This window comes from Medicago sativa, chromosome 2, assembly GCF_051527215.1.
Source record: "Medicago sativa cultivar Bolivia chromosome 2, Bolivia_mono, whole genome shotgun sequence".
In the NCBI taxonomy this organism is placed as follows: Eukaryota; Viridiplantae; Streptophyta; class Magnoliopsida; order Fabales; family Fabaceae; genus Medicago; species Medicago sativa.
The window spans coordinates 36872190-36895274 of NC_140750.1; the positions used below are offsets into that span (position 1 = coordinate 36872190).

Genomic DNA, 23085 nt, shown 5'->3' on the forward strand with positions numbered 1-23085 from the left:
TACTATTTATAATAGAAAACAAATGACATTTTATTGATGGATAATGTAGTTGTCACCTTCCGCATTACCTTTTCTCTGTACGTGCAAAAATCTAATAGCCACTCTTTGTAGCTTCTCCAATACCACGTTTGAAGTGCATTGGGACGCAATATTTCCCATGTGAACACCAATCCAAACATTGGCTTAGTTTTGTTTATGAACTCTCTATTCAATTCTATGCTCATAACATTGTTGCATTTGTTAAGAGGCTCAATTAACAGAGAAAACTACATTCAGAGTGTTCTAAGATGACTTGCCCATTCAACAAATGAGTAGGCATGAAAAATTTAACTCATGCAAATATCAAATTTAACTGTTACGAACTTATAAATTTCTTTATCATATCATTTGAAGAAATAAGTCATGCAAATTTTGTAACACATTGTCTTAAACCTATGAAGCCCGGATACTCCAAAATGGTGCCGTACCCGTGTCGGATACGTATCGGATACCGATACTCCGCGGATACTCCCGGATACGTATCCCAGAAGTATCCGAATGATTTAATTTAATTTTTATTTAAAAATATATTGGATACTTTAAGGATACGTTAAGGATACTCCCGGATACGTATCCCAGAAGTATCCGAATGATTTAATTTAATTTTTATTTAAAATTTTTATTTGTATTTTGATCACAAGTATTAATTTTTGTAAATTGGGATCATTATATTGGCCATTACTTGAAAAGGGTGACTATCTTCATACTACCTTGGTATCATCATAGTGCAGGTTGTTTATATGGTATGTTTTGGTTTAAAGGATATCTTAGTTGGTGAATGGTCCATTGTATTTTGACTTGGTGTAATTAGTTTTAAGATTTCACGCTATTTATTTTTTGTGCGTTTATGTCTAATATATATATATATATATATATATATATATATATATATATATATATATTAAAAAAAATTGTAAACGTATCCAAGCCGTATCGTATCCTAAATTTGAAATTTTTGACGTATTCGCGTACCCGTATCGTATCGTACCCGTATCCGTATCCGTATCGGGGCTTCATAGTCTTAAACACATTATTATGAATTAAATGATGCAACACTTGTGCTATATAATTCGAGACTACATATCTCCATGGTAATGTTTCAGGTTTCTTTTTTTATAACAATCACTGATTAATGTTGTTCATTGGCTACAATAAAAGAGAAATGAACGGCTGCTTTTTCTTTAGTGCAGTCATCTTTTTCATGATTATTGTTTCTGGGCATATGTGATGTCACTCAGAAATAAAGAAAGACAATCCATAATTATAATATTAATAAAGTGATCAAATCGCATAATTTTAAATATTTATGTTAATATCAGCACTTGGAGCCCAATTGACTGACAGCAGCTTTGTTAACATTTTCCGTATAAATATCAGTACTGATAATCGAAAATACAATAACATTACTTGTCAAGTGCATGAACAATCACAAAAGCACATTAAGTTGAAAATTTCAGACAGACTAAAACAATAGCTAATACACATACACATATATCTCAAGTGATTGCATCGTCACATATTGAGATGTGATTTTGAAAGTTGCCGACAGATCATTATACACACATAGTAGAGATCATATTTCTATTTCTTAAAACTCAACTCATTAGCACAAACTCGTTTCTCATTTGCCAGTATCATTTTAAGCCTAACCGGCATGCTAAGAAAGGCGTTGTACATGCGACATACCAAAATTTTGAACTTCATAAGACTAAAAAGGTGGTGTCATTGAGGCTCAACTATGTATACATGGCAGTGAAAGACAAGGAGGGGAGACCACAGCCATTAGTATATAATAATAGACCTAGACTCTGTCTGTTTTTATTCATTGGTTAACTTTACTGCCATCTTAGCGAGTCGAAGTTGTTTGAGGAAGTCTGAAAGAGCCTCCAGCATATAGCATTTGGTAAACAGGCTTGATTCTCAAAGTCAGAATAATGCTCAAGATGATACCAGCAGCACAAACACCAGAAAGAATGAAAAACGTCAACTTAAAGCAACTTGCGCCGATGCAGGAAACACCAGAAGCAAGAAGGTTAATACCATGCTGTTTTGCTGCCTCTTTATCATATATAGAACCTGCTAGCAGAGCTGAGAAAAGGGTTGCTCCAAGTGGATTTCCCAATGACATGACGTTGCTAAATACACCAAAGTTCCTTAAACCAAAAAGCTCAGAAGTGGTCGGGATCATTATGGAAACTTGGACACCATAGCAGACACCAAGAAATGCAACTGCAGGATAAAGGGTTCCGTTGACAGCAAAGGCAAACAGAAGGTATACCAAAAGCATGACTGTCTGTGTGCATGTCAACCAGAATGTCCTTGGAATCAATTTTGTCCTGAAAATTGTCAAAAACAGAGAAATTGGTTCAATTAATTAAACGCAGAGAAAATTGACAGTTTTATGCCACTGTAGTATACTGCTGATAAACTATTCCAAATAATCTATTCATTGTGTTGAGAATTGAATTATAGTTCATAAAGATTCTCATTATCAGCGTTCAATGACGGCATTTAAAATAGCTTATTTGATCTGATTTATCATTTATCACCCAAGTATTTTCAACTCATTTTCATAAGATAAATAAGTGAAACAACTTATGTGGAATTTACACTCATTCCTACTTCAATTGTAATTCCAACGAAATATAATCTCTTATATGTAATAGCTTATTAAATAGGCCTTAGTCAATGTTTGGATTGGCAGTGAGTTTCGCGAAATTATAGTGGCACTGTGATTTTGCTGGAACTCGAAAGTTTAACTTTTTTCAAATCGCAGTGAGCCACCATGATTTCATTAATCTCACAGCAGATCCAAACATGCACTAAATAGTGCACTGCACAAAAGCGGCCAACCCTACTTTCTTTCAGATCGTAACTGATAGAGGCTTAAGGATAAATCTTATATTCAGTCATCATAAGTATATGCTACAAACCTGACAAAATGCTCTGAAACAACTCCTCCACCAAGCCGACCAACGAAATTACAAAAACTGAAAATTGATAGCAAGGTTGTGGTATCTTCTTCACCTTGTGCAATACCTATTTGGGCTAGATTATTGAGAACAGTAACACCGGTGCCAACACCAACAAAATAAACAAAAAACAGTAGCCAGAAATCAGCCTTTACTATAGCCTCAGTAAATTTGAAATCTTCCCCACGTTTAGGCTTTCTCTTCTTCTGCTTTATTGCTCCCTCACCTAATGCAAGAAGCATAGCTATTTCAGATGAATCATCCTGATCGTTCGAGCTTCCAAGTGCTCCTGTTGACGAAGATCCAAGCAGTGGCTCTATTTTGTCATCTTTGCCTTGACCAAGTGAATCCGAAGATCCAAGTTGTTGCTCAGATTTGGAAGCTGACTTAGGATACAATGTCATCTTTATAGGGACGGCAATTGGAGCCATGAGAAGAAAAATCATCACAGCCACCAAAATATAGGAAACTGTAACGCTAAATGGAATAAGATTGCCAAATATTGTAGTTGCAAGAAGATATACACCCAAGACAACACTAGAACATTGGATAAATATAAAATGAGAATTAGATGTCGAGTCTTCATCCAATGCTGGGGTACAAGGCCTAACAAGAAACATCATGCAGAAGCAAACAACTGGAATACCAATAGCAAGAAACAAGAGGAACGTTGAAGAAGAATTATGAAGCAATAGGCTGTAAATTTCGGTGAAAACAGCAGCACTAAGCCCTCCATAACCTTTCAGGATTCCTGCAACTTTGCCTCGACTAACAGGGAAATTTCTCATGTTGGTCACAAGAACCGCGGTGGTTAACCATGCACTACTGTTGGTAGCAATAACAAGGGCAAACCAAAGCTGCAACATGATACATGAGTAAATCACAATTAGGCCTTTTTGGTCAAAATACGTCGGATGCAAAATGCAACATTGAACTCTGCACTGCCATAACTAAAATTTTAAAATTGCGCAAGGACATTTTTTCCCGATCTTTTTTCATCTTCAGACAAACGAAGTCAGACAAGGTCAACTAATGTCAGAAACGCTGCATGTGCGATGTGTATGTATGTATCTATATATTTATGTATACAACAGGTTTATTAACAAGGGCAAACCAAAGCTGCAACATGTTACATGAGTAAATCACAATTAGGCCTTTTCGGTCAAAATACGTCGGACGCAAAATGCAACATTGAACTCTTCACTGCCAAAACTAAAATTTTAAAATTGCACAAGGACATTTTCTTCCCATCTTTTTTCATCTTCGGACAAACGAAGTCAGACAAGGTCAACTAATGTCAGAAACGCTGCATGTGGGATTTGTATGTATGTATCTATATATTTATGTATACAACATGTTTATTGGGTAACAGGAAGGGTATATGAGTAAATGCATGAAGTCATAGGTTCAAATCTCATTATTTACACTGTACCAAAAAAACAACGGATTTGGTTCGCCATTAGTCAATTCAACATACACTCACGCTGTAGAATGAATTTGAACCTTCAAATTCATCCATGGGTGCATATCATCATTGATTGCGTGAATGTGTGCTCTGCCTTAACAGCAAGCAATCCAGATCCAGAAAAGGAAAAAAAAAATTCAATAAATATGAAGACAAAACACAATGAAAACATGCTCAATAAGGAGCACAAGAAGAAGACAGTAAAATTTGATTTCTTCAATTCTAAGGTTACATGTCAGAACTGTCAAAAAAAAAATGTACATGAATATGCATAAAAAAATGACTGAGCAAAACAAACAAATTAATATGTAGGAATTATTGAATCACAATCTACAAAAATCTCAATAGTATTTGTCGACAAAAAAACGTATTTAAATAGTGATAAAAGAATTAAAAAATATTCCAGTTTTAGACACATTAATGCTCTATGATTCTCCACTTCCTACCTCCTTTAATAAGCCACAAATCCAGCAATTGTCTTTAAAAGAAAAAAACAACCAAATTCATATAATAAGCACGTTTAGAAACAGATACAGTTTCAAAAAATACTTAACTAGCAAAAAAGAAAACCAAAGATCATATCATATATACATAGTTGAACTGTTAAAGTACCGCGCTTTGCATAGTCGAATACATAGTTAAATCAATCCATACAGCGCTTTGATCTGGCTTCAACTGGGCCCACTAACGGACGGTGGGATTAGTCCTAGATGATGATGATTGCTCAATAGGCCTCTTTAATTGCTCAAAAACTCACAAAAACAAGCATGGGAAGTTAGGAGTTAGGACCGGATCGGCTTTTTAAGCTAAAAAATGCACATCCGGAGTTATGACCGGATGAGATGAGCAATTATAAAAGGCCTATCGAGCAATTATCGTCCCGGATCAGGCAATCTAAGCCAGAGTTTAAAAAAAAAAGAAGTTAAATTAGATCTAACAGTGAGTGAGTGACAATCATACCAACAAGTAAGGAAGATTAGTGAGTGTTTGGGAAACAGCAAGCCAAAGAACACCATAACCAATAAAAGAAGCAAAAGCACCGACACAAAGTATTAACCAAGGTGGGAACTTATTACAAGCAATACCAGGAAGCAAACCAACGTTTTCACCAATATCATTAGCAACACCAAGAAGTGTAACTTGTCTTTGGTTAAAACCTAATACAGATTTCAAAGAGTGTGAGTATAAAGGAAAAGTAAAAGTGTTTCCTGATGCTATTTGTACCCAAACTGCTGCTCCTAATCCTACCCATGGTGGTCTGCTTCCTCCTTTCAGAGTTAATGTCATTTTGTGTTTTGGGGTTTTGGGTTGTGCTGTTTTGGTTATATAGAGTGAGATTGAGTGAGTGGGAAATGAGTTAAGAGGTGAAGAGACATGTGAAGTAGCGTGGTTTGTGTAATTGTGTTTTTGAGAAGAGAAAGGGAAAGGAAAGGAAGTGAAAAAGGTGCTAAAAACCAAATTTGAGGATACTAATTTAGATCTTTGTGTAAGCCAAACAAAATCGATGTGTTGGACTTGGAAGTTTCTAGTTCTAGACAACAAAGGGAAATTACCAAAAAACGTGACAAATTGTTGTTTTTTTCGTGTGAGTATAATTTATGTTATCGATTAAATTGATTTTGTCAAGTTACTCAATTTGGTAATATAAAATTACAAAAGATCTTGTACCAAAAAAAAAATAATTACAAAAGATATTACTCCTTTAGTCTTTTTTTACAAGATTATTTAGCAAAATTTGTAAAAATACACTTTTAATCCTCCTATTTTAACTTAATCAAAATTTTGATACACTCATTTTAAAATTAAACCACTATTTTGATCCCCCTATTTTACAATTTTTGGATTTTTTTTTGTCCACGTCAGTTTTGGTGATTTGTCACTGTCATTATTGACGTGGCAATGACATGACAACAATGTTGTTGTGTGTTGACTAATCCAATTTTCATGTCATTACTAGCATTTTCATGTCATTTATGAATTGAAATATATAATAGAAAACTAATTAAGTTAAAATAATTAAGGGAATAAAGATTGAAATGAATCAGATTTATATTAAAAACCCTAAATCCAATTTTGGCCCCAAATGAGAGAGTGCATGGAGAGGTAGACATGGTAAACCATGGTGGCGCCGCCGCCGGTGCAGCAGTGATGTGCAAGTATGGAGGATATGTGAAAATGAGATGAGAGAAATTAGTGTTGGAGAAAAGTTAGGGAGAAGTGTGAAATCGGATTGTGAGAGTAGTTTTTCAGACTTGGGCTTAAGGTGTAGAAAAAATATATTCATAGTGGTAGTGGTCACAATGCAAAAATATAAGGATACTGGTGCGCATGCACACACTCATGTTTTATCTTGGTTCTCGGGTGTCAAACATTGATTACGTTTGAACCTTTTAAACCGGTGATATCTTATTTTTTCTTGGGAAGGGAAAAAGTAAGCAAAACCCTTGAGAATCGAGGTCCGGGAGTTGTTTTCGCTACGGGAAGGTGTTAAGCACCCATAACGACTATAGTATCCTATAGGAACCGTCTTTACTTTCTACGCGCGCGCTTTATTTTTAAATGCTATTTTGAAAGTGTTTATTTAAACCTAAGAGTATTCTAAGTGAAGAATTGGAGGGAGAAGGAAGTGTTCGAATTTTTATTTTATTTGAATTGAAGGAATTTTGATTCCTTGCCTACGTACCCGTTTAAGGGATCAAATCCACCGTAGTTCTCTTCCAAAAATGTTTTTGTTTTTTGTTGGTTGATTTTAAGTTTGAAAATTGGAATTTGAAGAATGAGAGATTGAGAGGCCTCAAGGGCATAAGGTTGTGAAAATGTGAGGTTTGATTAGTTACTTGCAAAAAGGTCTAAGTATGATTAAAATTCTTTAAGATTTTTATTTAAGAAAAGAAAAGGAAAAAATCAATGGGATTTTGATCCCAAGGTTTATTTAGGAAAATATTTGAGTGATATTGTTCATATTTTTTTGGAAAATTGATTTTTCCTAAGTATAAATCCTAGACATTCATCTAAACATACAATCCTAAACATACATCTAAACATGCATATTCTAGCTACATACTATAGTGATGTGTGTGCATGTGTCGGTGCTTGTGTCGGTGTACACCATTAGAGTCCATTGTCCTTATTACATCATTGGCCTAGATACATTCTATGGTCTTGCAAGAATTTAAAAATGCATAAGAAAAATATTACAAAAGCTCCTAAGTCTTTACATTCTAAGCCTTGGTACAAATTGAATTGCAAGAAAAAATAGAGATGAATATGAGATGAAATGGGGATGCTTATGAAATATATGGGACATGAAATGAAATGGTTAGTAACACATGGTAATATCAAAAGAAATAAAGCAAGAGAAATACTACAACACAAAGCATAGGAAATGATCCAAAATAAAGGCAAAAGAGTGCAAAACATGACTAAAATTTGCCCATAAGATATAGGAACCATATGACCTATAATTCTCACATTCCAACACACTTTTAAAGGTTTAGAAACAGATTTTGGAATGGGAATTAAGGTCACATGGTTAACTTGACATTTTGGAAGCAAACTTAGACATATTTGCATTATTTACTTACACAAGTAACTTGTAAACTAAGTAACCTATCAAGATTCACAATTATGCAGCAATATCAAACACAAACAGTGGCTAAGGCTCCATTAAATCAAGTGGTATAGGTCACAAGTATTCATCAAGAGATTGGAATTGGATTCAAGCAAATTTTCATCAATTTTTAACGCAAAAACACCACAAAATAGCAAGAAAATTAACACATTATCCTTTACCATTTTAATATGCAAAAGTCATCACAAAAACACTACAAAGTTATCAAGAAATGTATATGAAAATTTCTCTAGAATTTTTAAAGGTTTTTAGGCTCAAGAACCTCACAATTTTTTTGACAAAAATGGTAAACATTTTACAAGAAAATACTACTTATTTTTTTTGATCAAGATTAGCACATAATAATACCACAGAAATGTCAGGAAAGCAGTCAAGAATGCATGGAAATTTTTTAGAAATTTTTAAAGGATTTTTTGAATATGCAGGGGTGCAATTAGCAGGAAATCAGTAAAGCATGCAAGAAAGGGGGGGGGGGTGTGCATAGCAGAAAGTCACACATGCATGGAATTGGGCCTAAGGAGTGGGTCAGGGTTGGGACCATGGGTTGAACCGGTTCAGTGGCCTATAAAAGGCCTTGAACCGGTCCAAGGTTCACTTTCCCATTCCCTTTCTCTCACTAAAACAAAGGCTAGAGAGAGAGAGTCTGCAAATGACTCTCTCTTCTCCGACGAGACATCCTTTCTCCGACGTGGTGGCCCATGGTGGCGCCGCCGCGTCGGAGCCTCAACCTACTCCGATCTAGAAACTAAACACATCTTCTTGAAGCTCTTTCTCTCCTCTTTATGATTTCGAAACTGATTTTTTGAGAACTGGCCTGGATTTGAATAGATCTATGCTTGAATCTATAACCTAGGGTTTCAAAATTTTCTTCTGATTTCTTCGAAACTAAACCCTATCCTGACTTATTTTACATGCTGATGATGAATCTATGTTTTGATTCGAAAAACAAACGGTGAATCTTCATGATTTTTGAAATTAGGGTTTCGTTTCAATTTTTTCGAATCTTTTCAAATTTCCACTTCAATTCACCGTTTGATTTTTCATTACAAACCTTCGATGATGATTATGGATGTGAACGAGAGGGTTTTCACGTGTTTACCTGGACTTGTTTGGAGATTCGAACAAAGAAGATCATGCGTTCGTTCTTGATTGTTCTGGTGAGTTCTACGAAGAGACTGAAAATAAATCAGTTCTTCTTGCTTTCTCTTTCACTGATTCAGAACATGCTTCGATTATCTCTTCTTCTCCTTTCTTTCACTGTGATCGTACAATTTCTTCGAAGTTGTACTTGAATTGCAGTCTCTTCAATTCGATGATGAGGATTCGAACCCGAATCTCTGAGAATTGCAACGAACTAACCTCAATTTGGTTCAATTCTTTGATTTTGGAATTCTTAGGGTTTCGAATTCGAAATGGTTTTTTGTGAATTATTGAATCTGGCTTTCTTATGATGAAATTGATGTGGATTTATGATGAATTGATGTGAATTAGTAATAATGTGTGAAAGTTTTTGATGAATTGTGGTTCTAAAAAACGGTTAGGGCTTGAAGGTTCTTCGAACCTTCATTGTGTTCTTGGTGATTTCTGGAAACAGTTGTGGTTTTGATCTTCGAAATTGGAGAGAGAATGGTGAAATGTGTTTATGAGTTGGCAGAAAATGAATGGGTCCTCTTCACTTTGACTGTGATGTGGCCTTTATATAGGTGACATGTGTAATGACTAGACCAATATCTTGCTGACACCTGTTCTGGACTTTGTTTGGCTCGACCTTGGGCTAATTTGGGCCTGAGGACCTTCCTGCAAATTTTAATACTTTGGGGACCAACCTGCAATTTAAGAAAAGGACTGGACTGCAAAGATTTGGGCAAACTGACTTAATTGCAAAATTAAAAAATGTTTACAGGACTGAAAAAAGAAAAGTGGACCAAAATGCAATTATTAAAGATTAAAGAGAAGAAAAAATAACAAAAAGGGCTAATATGCAATTTTTAGGACTTAGAGGACTAAAGTGCAAAAAATAAAAATAAAATTGAATTAAAATTGGTAAAATTGACTAAACGTAAAGTGAAACGATTAAAATTGACAAAACGGACTAAAATGAACCAATTACCTAAATGAGGTACTTTAAAGTAACCTCTCTCTGCCAAAATTTCGTGTGAAATGACCAAAATGCCCCTGGGGCCTAAAACGACTAAAAATGACTCAGATGCAATGTTAAAAAGGTTTTTTAACAGGGAATTGCAGCAAGAACTTATACAAGCAAAATTAAAGACTCAGAGACACTTTTAAGAGTTTTAAACAGAGTTTTAACACATGAAAAGACTAAAATGCCCCTAGGGGCAAAACTGACTCAAAATGACTTCAAATGCGATTTTTGAAATGGGTTTTGACATAGAATTGAAATAAGGACTTATTCAAGCCATTTGAAAGGACTCAAACAATTTTTAAAAGACTGAAAGAAATTTTAACATAGGAAATGACTAAAATGCCCTTTTATGTGAATTTTGCAAGTAATATTGAAATAAAATGCAGAGAAAGATGTAATTGATCAGAGACAGTTCAAATGACTTGAAATACAAGAAAAGAAGAATTGAGTTAGTATTTTTAGGTCCAAAATTAGGGTATGACAGCTGCCCCTATTTAAGTTTCTTTGTCCGGAGAGTCAAGAGGCGAAGTCTTTGAGTTGACGGGACGAAGATACTTAAATATTAACATTTACACTACTTTTGGACATAAAAATACGTTTTCAGATTTTCAAAAATATGAATGCCATGCAATACTTTGATTATGAATGCAAGACAAGCGACTGGAGTCTATTGGATCATGTCATGTCACTGGGGATTCAGATAGACACTGACAGGGTAGACAAACCAGGGGATTGAAAATAGGGTACAAGCTGTTCTTTGGATCGAACTAGCCACCTGACCAAGGAATATAAAACAAGAGATAGGTACAAGTTGTTCTTGGGATCGAACTGGGCACTTGACCGGAAACACAGACATATAGGCAGATACAAGCTGTTCTTTGGATCGAACTTGACACTTGATTGAAAAATACAGACAGATAGGCAGACACAAACTGTTCTTTGGATCGAACTGGCCGTTTGGCTGGAGATATAGACAAAAGGGTAGATACAAACTGTTCTTTGGATCGAACTTGCCGTTGGATTATCACCACATCATGTGGGTAGGTGCAAACTGTTCTTTTAGATCGAACTTGTCGTTTGACCGATAACAAAGCATAAGCTGGGTACAAACTGTTCTTTGGATTGAACTTGTCGTTTGTCCGGAAGCACAGGTATATAAGCAGGTACAAGCTGTTCTTTTTGACCGAACTAGCCACTTGACCAATAACAAGACATGTTGGGAGTCTGATTCGACAAGGTACCTATTGAGAGTAAATTGTCATTGACTTGATTTGAAGATAGACATGACCATTTTTGTTGGCCCAAAAGCAAATTGAGAGTGAATTGACATTGATTGGAATTGAATTGAAAGTTGACATTGAAAGAGAGATTGAAAGTTGAGATTGAGCAGAGACATAGGCATAGACATTGGATTGAGAGTTGAAATTGAAAGAGACATTGGAAATTGGAATTGAATTGAGACATAGACATTGACATTGGATTGGAGAGTTGCATTTGACATTGAGATTGGATTGGAATTGAATTGAAAATTGAAATTGACATTGACATTGAGATTGGATAGAAATTGAATTGAAAATTGGAATTGTCATTGACATTGAGATTGCTTCGAATTGACATTGAATTGAAATTGAGATTGCTTCGAATTTGACATTGAATTGAAATTGAGATTGCTTCGAATTTGACATTGAATTGAAACTGAGATTGCTTCAAATTTGATAGTTGACATGATTTGAAATTGAGATTGGAGAGTCGAGATTGCATCGAATTTGACAATTGAAATTGAATTTGACAGTTGGAATTGAAATTGAAATTGAGATTGAGTTTGACAGTTGCAATTTGGATTGGAATTGATTTGAAATTGGAATTGGAACTGGAAATGGAAACTGATTTAGATTGGAAATTGAATTTGGAGATGCAACATGTATGTACGGTATAACAAGATTATTGAATGTATGAGCACATAGAATGCATGATTATGCATGTATGAATGCTTGAAATGCATGATTGGTTTGTAACTTGACAGAGAAGTTTCACAGAGGCAGACGAAACATTGGAAGGTTGGGCACGTAGTGGCTCGTGCTGCAATATATTCACAGGGGAAAAACCTCTTTGGAGAGACCGTCGTTGAGAGACGTATCGAAACCATGGCTGAGGGCAATAAAACTTGTAAAGGAGGGACCCTTGGAAGGTTCTTGGATACTGGTCGCCGTTGTTAGGCGTGTCAGTGCTGGGTAAACATTGGATGTTCGCATCTGTGGTCAATGCTTTTTTAATATTTCATTCTTTCATTTTTCATTTTCAAACCCCCTTTTTGCCTGAACCGCCCTTTCGGGTTTTCGATTCACCGGGGAATAACATTCTTTTCATTGCCCCATTTTTGCCTGAATTGCCTTCATAGGTTGTCAATCAGCGGGGTGCTCATTTTTGCCTAAGCCGCACTTGCGGGTTTTCGACTTAGCGAGCTTTTCATTTGCATTTTTCAGCCTCTTTTTTTTTTATTTTCATTCTGTTTTTTCATTCTTGCCATTGACCACAGATCATCCTGGGGAGTAACCTGCTTGTAACATGTATTGAAATAGACATTGACATTCGTTCATTCATGCATGTTTCATTGAAATGTACCCTATTGCTCAGGTTTGCTTTCCAAATAGACAGAAAAAGATTTTTAGTTTTCAAAAGATGTTTGTTTCAGACATTGACATTATTAAATAGAAAGAAAATATTTTGTATATAGCATTGAAAATAGAAAGAAAAAATAGAGTTTCAAACAATAGCACAGACTCAAATTGATGTAGAAGAGTGAAAATTAGCCAAAGGCATAACTCCACAGATTTACAAGGCTTGGAAAATGGTAATTTTATTGGTTGGTGATACATTGAACACGATGACCGCTACATTTCATAGAAATTTTGAATTCACAAGTACAGAAGCTTCTGATGAAGATGATCATTGACAGTTGCAGATGCCCCAAGGGGTGATGGTGATTTGCCAGATATAGTTACTTGTCTTTTATCAACCTCATTTTTGCATGAACCGCCCTTTCGGGTTTTCGGCTCATCGAGGCGCTCATTCTTGCCTGAGTTGCGTACAATCTCAGCGAGCTTTTTCATATTCATTTTTTTGTGTCCCTAACTTTTGCCTGGATCGCCCTTTCGGGTTTTCGATCCACCGGGAAGCGCATTTTTGCCTAGGCCGCCCTTTCGGGTTTTCGACCTACCACGCTGTTCTTTTCCTTTTAGACAAAGTATTTCTTGACTATATCGGCATTAACAGGATTTGGGAGTTCAACACCATCCATGTGTGTAAGAATCAAAGCACCACCAGAGAAAGCCTTCTTGACAACATAAAGACCTTCGTAGTTAGGTGTCCACTTGCCCCTTGGGTCGGGTTGCTGACTTATCCTTCTTTTCAATACAAGTTCGCCTTCCTTGAATTCTCGAGGTCGGACTTTCTTGTCAAAAGCATTCTTTATTCGCACTTGATACAACTGTCCATGAGTTATAGCATCCATACGTTTCTCTTCAATCAAATTCAACTGATCATACCGACTTTGACACCATTCAGCCTCAGTTAACTTTGCTTCCATGATCACTCGAAGAGATGGAATCTCCACTTCCAGAGGGAGAACTGCTTCCATACCATATACAAGAGAGAAAGGAGTTGCCCCGGTTGAACTGCGCACTGTGGTACGGTAACCATGCAGAGCAAAAGGTAGTATTTCATGCCAGTCTTTGTAAGTAGTGACCATCTTCTGAACAATCTTCTTGATGTTCTTGTTAGCGGCCTCAACTGCACCATTCATCTGAGGTCTATAAGGAGAAGAGTTGTGATGTTCAATTTTGAATTCTTCACATAAAGCTTGCATCATGCCATTGTTCAGATTGGAACCATTGTCAGTGATGATCTTGTTAGGAACACCATATCGACAGATGATGTTATTCTTGATAAACTTCACTACCACTTGCTTGGTCACATTTGCATAGGAAGCAGCTTCAACCCACTTGGTGAAGTAATCAATTGCCACCAAAATGAAACGGTGTCCATTGGAATCTTTTGGTTCAATTCTTCCGATCATGTCAATGCCCCACATAGAGAAGGGCCATGGGGAAGATATAACATTGAGAGCGTGTGGAGGCACATGAATTTTGTCAGCATAAACTTGACATTTGTGACACCTCTTGGCATGTTTGTGGCAATCACGCTCCATGGTTATCCAGTAATAGCCGGCTCTTAACAATTTCCTTGACATGGTGTGGCCCGAAGCATGGGTCCCAAAAGTGCCACCATGTACATCATGCATCAATTTCTCAGCTTCTTGTTTATCAACACATCTCAACAAGACCATGTCATAGTTCCTCTTGTATAAGATTTCTCCGTCCAGCAGAAATCTGCTAGCCCATCTTCTCAAAGTCTTTTTATCCCTGTTGGAAGCACCAGGTGGATATTCATGATTCTGCAAGAATTGTTTGATATTGTAATACCAAGGTTTTCCATTATTCGCATCTTTATCAGCTTGATCTGGCATATTTTCAATAGTAAACACATGAGCGGGTCTATCAAGACGCTGCACCTTGATTACAGGCACGTCATTCCAATGGTTCACACGAAACATGGAGGACAAAGTAGCGAGAGCATCAGCCATTTGATTTTCATCCCGAGGGATGTGGTGCAGTTCAACCTTGGTAAAGTATGTCAACAAACGTCTGGCATAGTCACGGTAAGGGATCAGTTTCTCATGATGAGTCTCCCACTCACCCTTTATCTGATTAATGACAAGTGCAGAATCTCCATAGATGTCAAGGTGCTTAATTCTCAGATCAAGAGCTTCTTCAATGCCCAAGATGCATGCTTCATATTCAGCTATGTTGTTTGTGCATTCAAAAGTTATTCGAGCAGTGAAAGGAATGTGGTGCCCCTGCGGAGTTACAATGATGGCCCCAATTCCTTTACCATAAGCATTAACAGCACCATCAAACACCAATCCCCACTTTCTATTGGGGTCCGGCCCTTCATTGATCAGTGGTTCTTCACAGTCTTTCGCTTTCAAATACATAATCTCTTCATCAGGGAAATCAAACTTAATTGGCTGATAGTCATCAAGCGGCTGATAAGCAAGATGCTCAGCAAGGACACTTCCTTTGATTGCTTTCTGAGCTTTGTACACAATATCATATTCAGACAACAACATTTGCCAACGTGCAATCTTTCCAGTAACAGCAGGCTTTTCAAAGATGTACTTGATTGGATCCATTCGGGATATCAACCAAGTTGTATGATTCACCATATAATGACGCAGACGTTTGGCAGCCCAGGCTAAAGCACAATAAGTCTTTTCAAGCATTGTATACCGAGTCTCACAGTCAGTGAACTTCTTGCTCAGATAGTAGATAACATGTTCTTTCTTTCCAGTCTCGTCTTGTTGACCGAGGACACAACCCACAGAATCATCTAGCACTGACAGATACATAATCAAGGGCTTTCCTTCCACTGGCGGGACAAGGATAGGTGGTTCTAACAGGTATTCTTTAATGCTATCAAAAGCTTCCTGGCATTCATCATTCCATACAACAGGCTGATTCTTTCTGAGTAATTTGAAAATTGGTCCACAGGTAGTAGTCATGTGAGATATGAATCTTGAAATATAATTCAGACGTCCGAGGAAACCTCTGACTTGCTTTTCAGTTTGAGGGGCCGGCATCTCTCTGATGGCTCGGACTTTGTCAGGATCAACTTCAATGCCTCTCTGGCTGACAATGAAGCCTAGCAGCTTTCCAGATCGTACACCGAATGTGCACTTGTTAGGATTCAACCGCAGCTTGTACTTTCTTAATCTTTCAAACATCTTTTTCAAATACACAACATGCTGCTCTTCATCACTTGACTTCATAATCATATCATCAACATATACTTCAATCTCTTTGTGAATCATATCATGAAACAGAGTGGTCATACCCCTTTGATAGGTAGCACCAGCATTTATCAAGCCGAACGACATCACTTTATAACAGAACGTTCCCCACGGAGTGATGAAGGACGTCTTTTCTCTATCTTCAGGTGACATTCGTATCTGATTATAGCCAGAGAAACCATCCATAAAGGAGAACACTTTGGATTGAGCAGTACTGTCAACAAGCACATCAATATGAGGCAACGGGAAGTTATCTTTTGGACTGGCTTTGTTTAAATCTCTGTAATCAACACACATTCGAACTTTCCCATCTTTCTTTGGTACTGGTACGATGTTGGCAATCCACTCAGGATATTCAGCTGTCATGAGGAAACCCGCATCAATTTGCTTCTGTACCTCAGCCTTGATCTTAAGAGCCATGTCTGGACGAGACCTTCTCAATTTCTGTTTGACAGGAGGACATTCAGGTCTTGTCGGTATTCGATGTTCCACAATCTTGGGATCTAGACCCGGCATATCTTCATAGGACCATGCAAAGACATCTGGATAATCATGGAGAAGCTGAGTAATCTTCCTTTTCACTTCTGGCCCAAGTGCAGCACCAATCTTGATCTCTCGCTTGTTTTCTTCAGTACCCAGATTGATGAGTTCAATCTCTTCCTGGTGAGGCTGAATGGCTCTTCTTTCTTGCTCAAGCAGTCGAGTGATCTCATATGGTATCTCTTCATCATCCTCCTCATCTTCAGCTTCATATACAGGGAATTCAAAATTTGGAGGAACCATAGGGTCACTGTGTTCAACGGGTTTATTGTGGTTCAATCTGCATAATATGATTGGGATGATTTTCAGAAAAAGTTTTTCATGCAGATTTTTGAAATTAATAAGAAAATACAGATGTTTTGGTTTTTTCTGGCATTACCATTATTTCCAAGAAAAAGGCACTAAAAAGTAAAAAAACAAAGAGTCGTGAGAAAGACGACAACTTTTATTGATAACGGCAATGCCGAAACAAACATGCCCTTACAATGATATCACTTTCTCCTTGGGCAGAGCGAAAGGATTGTTATTTTGAAAACAAAAAAGCATGAGCAACAAGACACATTACATGGAAGCATGCATGACTAAAGGAACATCAATGGCCTCCCAATTTCTCACAGTGCCTCCTGGTACAACAAATGTAGGCACATAACTACTTTCAGCAGCATCTTCAGCAATAGCATTGATAAACCCAGCACTGTAGAAAGTTCCTGTTGAAACACCTGAGGTTGGGGAGAATCCAAGGCCCTCTTTACGCTTGTTTTCCAGAATCTGAATCACTTTGCCCCAGCCAGCAGCTTGCCCTTCTTGAACAGCCTTCTGGGCATCTTTCAATGAAGCCATGCTAGTACCAGCCCTCCGGGGCTCTGCACCCTCAACAGTCAAGCCTTGAAACGACGTCCCTTCAGCGGACCCTGCTTCAACACAAGAGAAAGATGACACTTGGCTAACCAGATATGCTTCTTCACCATGTACAGTGACAATCTTACCGTTCCTCATGAACTTGAGCTTTTGATGCAAAGTAGAAGTTACTGCCCCAGCGTCGTGAATCCACGGTCTTCCGAGGAGACAACTGTAAGAAGCATTGATGTCCATGACCTGGAAAGTAATCTGAAATGTCTCGGGACCGATGGTAATTGGCAAGTCTACTTCCCCAAGAACATCTTTGCGAGATCCGTCGAAAGCCTTCACCAGATAGCTGCTTCCCCTCAAAGAGATTCCATGATGGCTCAATTGTCTTAGTGTAGACTCGGGCATTACATTTAAAGATGATCCAGTGTCCACCAGCACATTGGATATCATGTCAGACTTGCAGTGTACTGAGATGTGCAGAGCCAAGTTGTGGTGTTTCCCTGCTTCGGGGAGCTCATCATCACCAAATCCCAAGTTATTGCAAGCAGTAATGTTACCCACTATTCCATCGAACTGATCCACAGAGACTTCATGATCAACATAAGCCTGTTCCAGTATCTTCATCAACACCTTCCTGTGAGCCTCTGAGCTCATGAGCAGAGACAAGATGGATATCTTTGACGGAGTTTGCAGCAGCTGGTCAACAATCTTATAATCGCTCTTCTTAATAAGCCTCAGAATCTCATCCAAATTAGACTCTTCAATAGATTGGCCTGATGGGCCAGTGCTCTTGTCAATAGGAGGATCAACCGGTGGAGTTATGGTGGCAATAGGTGTGACCACCTTCTTTTGAAACAAGGGTGGACGGACTTTTCCGCTTCTCAGAGTTGTAATTTCACCGGCAACATTGTCAACTGTAGCTGGGGATATCAGAGGTACCTCCACTCCATTCTCAATCATGGTTGCATTGTATTTGTAAGGAATTGCTTTTGTAGAGGTATAAGATACAGGACCAGGTAACCTGATCACCAAAGGCTCAACATTCCTTGTCTTAGATACACTTTCAGCGGAAGAGTCATGAAACACTGGCACAATCACACATACATCACTGGCAATCAAGTATTTGTCATCCATTAGACTCTGGATATCATCTCTCACCACACAACAGCCCATAGGGTTTTGGAGACATACTGAACAAGAAGCATGATCATGATTGAACAAAGAAGCCTGACATAGCTTGACATGTAGCGGTACCAAGGGAGTAACAACATTGCGGACATCCAACATGGGATCCTCTTGAAGAGCGGGGACTCTTTCAAAAGCCTCGATCATATTGACAGCAGCATGGTTTGGAAGTGGATTGTCAAGAACATGAGGAACACTATTCTCAAAGGTCAACCTTCCTTTTTCTATCAGATCTTTCACAATATATTTCTAAGCATAGCAACCTTCAGTATCATGGCCTTGAGCACCCTGATGGAATTCACATGTAAGATCATGCCGGAACCTGGGAGGCAATGGATTAGGCGGGGGTTTGCCTGGTCTAGTGACACAGTGTCCCTTAGCAAGTAAAGTTGGGAGCAGCTCAGCATACCGCATTGGTATTGGTGGGAAAGAAGGTCTGGGTCGGGGACCCTGTTGTTGCTGCTGTTGCTGTTGAGCAGGAGGCTGTTGTTGTACTTGTTGAGCAATGGCATTGACGGGCACTGGTGGTTGACCCGGTGGCAGAGGATACTGTTGATAGAATGGCGGGAAGAAAGGATGTTGAGAGTATTGCATGTATTGATAAGGCAGAGGTAATTGTGTAGCAGCTGCAGATGAGTTGCCAGATACCATCCCTACTTCAGATTCTTTCCTCTTATGGTGGCCATTACCGTACTTCTTTGGTGCACTGGCTGAAGATTCACCTTTCTCAAGAACAATAATACCCTCTCTGACAGCCTCCTCTAGACGAGTTCCCATAGTGACCATGTCGGAGAAGTTGTTTGGAGCAGAGATTATCATTCTTTCCTTATATTCCTTCTTCAGAGTCTTCAGGAATGTCTGTGTTAATTCTTCCTCATCAAGTCGAGGGGAGACACGGGCAGCTGCCCCTCTCCATCTCTGGGCATACTCACGGAATGTTTCATCTGACTTCTGAGACAGAGCCTTAAGAGAGTCCCTATTCGGCTTCAGGCGGGTATTGAATTCATAATGACTTTCAAAAGCAGCAGCGAGTTTCTCAAAAGTATGGATGTTGTCTTTGCTCAAACTAGTGTACCAATCTGCTGCATCATCTGTCAAGCTACTCTGGAAGCAGTGGATCATTAGTGCATCATTATCTGCGTAGTTAGCCATCTTTCGGACATACCGGATAACATGGTTGTGTGGACAAGAAGTTCCATTGTATTTGTCAAATTCCGGCTCTTTGAATTTCTTAGGAACCTCAAATCGGGATACCAAGCATAGATCACGAGCTTTAGCAGGAACACCATTGTTTCCCCGGCTAGCCTTGACCTCACGGAGTTCTCCAGCCAACCCCCTAAACTGTCTTTTCATAGCTTCCATTGCGGGATCTTGTCCACGCGGAGTATCGACATCAATCACCTGTTGCACAGTGTGTACAATAGGGTCGGTAACGACAGTGGTTACTTGAGGCATAGCAGTGGATACGGGAATCTGTCCTTGACCAGCAAAACCAGAGACACCAGCAGCGGTATTAGGAGAATAGTAAGCCGAGAGACCATAAGGACGGCCGTTGGGCATAACAAACCGAGCATCAGTAACCACAGTAGATAGTGGGATAGATGGAATTGCTTCAGTAGAAACTGGAATAGATGTGGCTGGCTGTTCCTGTGCAGCCATCATAGCGGACATAGCGTCATGAGCCTTAGCCAAGTCTTCTTTCATAGCAGCCAATTCGGCACGGAGCTGAGCATTTTCCTCTTCAAAGTTAGCCATAATTCTTCTCTTGTGAAATCTTGTTTGATGAACTTTATCTGGTTGGTAGACTTTGCGAACACGAGCCACTTTTCAGACTGCGGCGGACAAAACCAGGAGGCAATGAGCACGAGAGAAGTTTTTTGTGACCAATGAATGCATATGATGCATGAAATGTGTTAATGCATATGCAAAAAGACTCTTTTTTGTGTTATCGAAGGGTTTTTAGACAAATTAGAAGTTTGTAAACATTACTAAACAACAATTATCATAAACGGGAAACAAACAACCAGCATACAGTTTTACAAGACGATTCCCTTTGAAATGCTAAGCCAAGGGATAGACTTTGAAATGTAAAACAACATAAAAAACTGGAAATAACAACAGGAAAAAAGAAATCCTCAAGCATAGGAAGTGGAAGCGTCATCCTCAGACTCAGACTCATAGCTGCAGTATCGTGCATAGAAGTCACGGGCACCCCTAGCCCTCTTGGAGTCCCTCATAAGCATCCTATCTTTCTCTTCAATCTCTCTCTTAGCCTTAGCTAACTCTTTCTTCAGTGTCAAGCCCTCATGAGTCTGCTGCTCACCCTTTCCATCCAAAGTCATGATCAAGTTCTCAGCCTCATAGTATCTAGCCCTCCACTGATGCTTCTCCCGACTCTCCATAGCTAGATGCTCCTGATACATCTCCTGAGTAGGTGGGAGCAGAGGCAAAGGCATAGTAGGGACAGATGCAGACACATATCTCATAGAGGGGTAAGGCATGCCAATCTCCACAGCTTGGTTTATCACCCACTGTGTATAGGCCTCATGAGCAATACCGGACCTTACACCCATATGCTTCACCTCTTTCTTTCGAAGTTTAGACCAAGCTTCCATGAAATCCTCTCTTATCCCCGTGGGAGCATTGGAGTAGTGGAAGAAGTACGGAGCTGTAGCAAGATTGATGGGCTTATCTTTCATCGGGAAACCAAATTGTCGCAAGGCGAGCTCCGGGTTATAGTTGATTCCACCCCGGGTACCAAGAAGAGGTATATTAAGAAACTTCCCACCACCAAAGATGATTTCCTTAACCCTAGAAGCGGGAGTGAGCCAAACCACTTCATTAGGAGTGAGAGCCATAATCCTCTGTGAAATAGACCAATTCTCCGGATTGTTGTGGAAAGACTCCGGAAGGTGCGAAATAAACCACCTATAGAGGAGAGGCACACAACAAAGAATGTATCCACGACCCTTGCCGGAATGATCATGAATAGCATGGTATGTGTCAGCCAGCAAAGTAGGAACCGGATTCTTGGAGTGGAAGATCATAATAGCATTCATGTCCACGAAGTTATCAAGATTCGAAAAGAGAATAAGCCCGTAGATGAGAAGTGCAAGAATAGCCTCAAGAGTGTCCTGAAAAGTGGTATTGAGGTTGGCTTTCTCAAGTAGATACTTTGAAGTGAACCCTCGGATGCGTGCCTTAGTGACAAGATTCTTGGAGACATCGGTGGTCCTGAGATAGAGATCTTTAGCAATAACCAATGGAGTAGGAGGATTTTCAGGTCCTGAGAAAGGTACCTCCTTAGCAATAGATAGGCCCATCAAGTGAGAATAAGCCTCCAGAGTAGGCACCAACTGAAAGTCGGGGAAAGTAAAGCACCGATACTCCTGATCATAGAATTGCACTAGAGTGTGCACAAGCTTCTCGTCCACATTAGTCTGGAGAATAGTAAGTAAAGCCCCGTAACGACGTCGGAAACCAGTCGGATCCTCAACCTTGAGTGCCAAATCTCTCAAACTAGCCAAATCCACTTCCTTGAACTTGTAGGACTTAGTCTTCTTCATTCCTACAATGTTTACAAATTCAATTCGTCTAAGCCCTTCGATAACAATGCATGGAAAAAGTTTATGCATGTATGCATGATTATGTTCAAGTTCGGAGAAAACATGGTGGGTTGAAGTTCAAAGTCGAGGAGTCATGGGTGGACACGGTGTCCGGTGAAACTAGGGCTTTAGGAGATAGTAACCGGGTTCTAAAAAGGTTCCCAAGTTGCAACCTCTCCGACGTATCTCATGGTGTCACGAGACAACACTCGCTCCATAATTACCCGCGGAAGGTCTAACTTGAGTGTAGTATCGCGTGACGACTAAAACTCGAGACAACACTCGGTTTAGCCTCCGCACTACGTCCTAGAAAATGGCCATGGATGGGTTTGGTTATCTATGGTTCATAGCGTCATAGAACAATTAGAAGTAAAGTGCCTAAACGCGACAACACGCGCCGACAACATCACCCCTAAAATGCCTCAGCTATGTGGGATTGATCGCATAATCCAAAACATGAGGCAACCCCCGGAATGAATTGTCGATTATATCCCTCCTAAATCCTAAGTTCACTCAGCCCGGGTGCAGGACCTTTGATATTCTCACCCCACACGTTTGCAAGAATTTAAACATTTATTCACATAGAAAAGCAAGTAAAAGAAGCAAGTAAAAATACAAGCGCAAGCGTGGAAATAAAGACTAGGCGTAACTCTCGAATCTCCCCAGTGAAGTCGCCAGCTGTTTTATCTTGGTTCTCGGGTGTCAAACATTGATTACGTTTGAACCTTTTAAACCGGTGATATCT

The 23085-nt window shown here is 38.9% G+C and overlaps 1 protein-coding gene and 1 pseudogene across 1 annotated transcript; both read right to left on the bottom strand.

The window, feature by feature from the left end:
* Window positions 1-1419: 1419 nt before the first annotated feature.
* Window positions 1420-5922, bottom strand: LOC146946629 (protein NUCLEAR FUSION DEFECTIVE 4-like). Its single transcript, XM_085744606.1, has 3 exons — window positions 5437-5922; window positions 2973-3868; window positions 1420-2375 (listed from the first exon to the last, which is right to left on the bottom strand). The coding sequence occupies exons 1-3, from the start codon at window positions 5761-5763 to the stop codon at window positions 1886-1888; spliced, it is 1713 nt and encodes a 570-aa protein (XP_085600732.1). The 5' UTR covers window positions 5764-5922; the 3' UTR covers window positions 1420-1885.
* A 3904-nt stretch (window positions 5923-9826) lies between these two features.
* Window positions 9827-18510, bottom strand: LOC146946630 (uncharacterized; annotated as a pseudogene).
* Between the last annotated feature and the right edge of the window lie 4575 nt (window positions 18511-23085).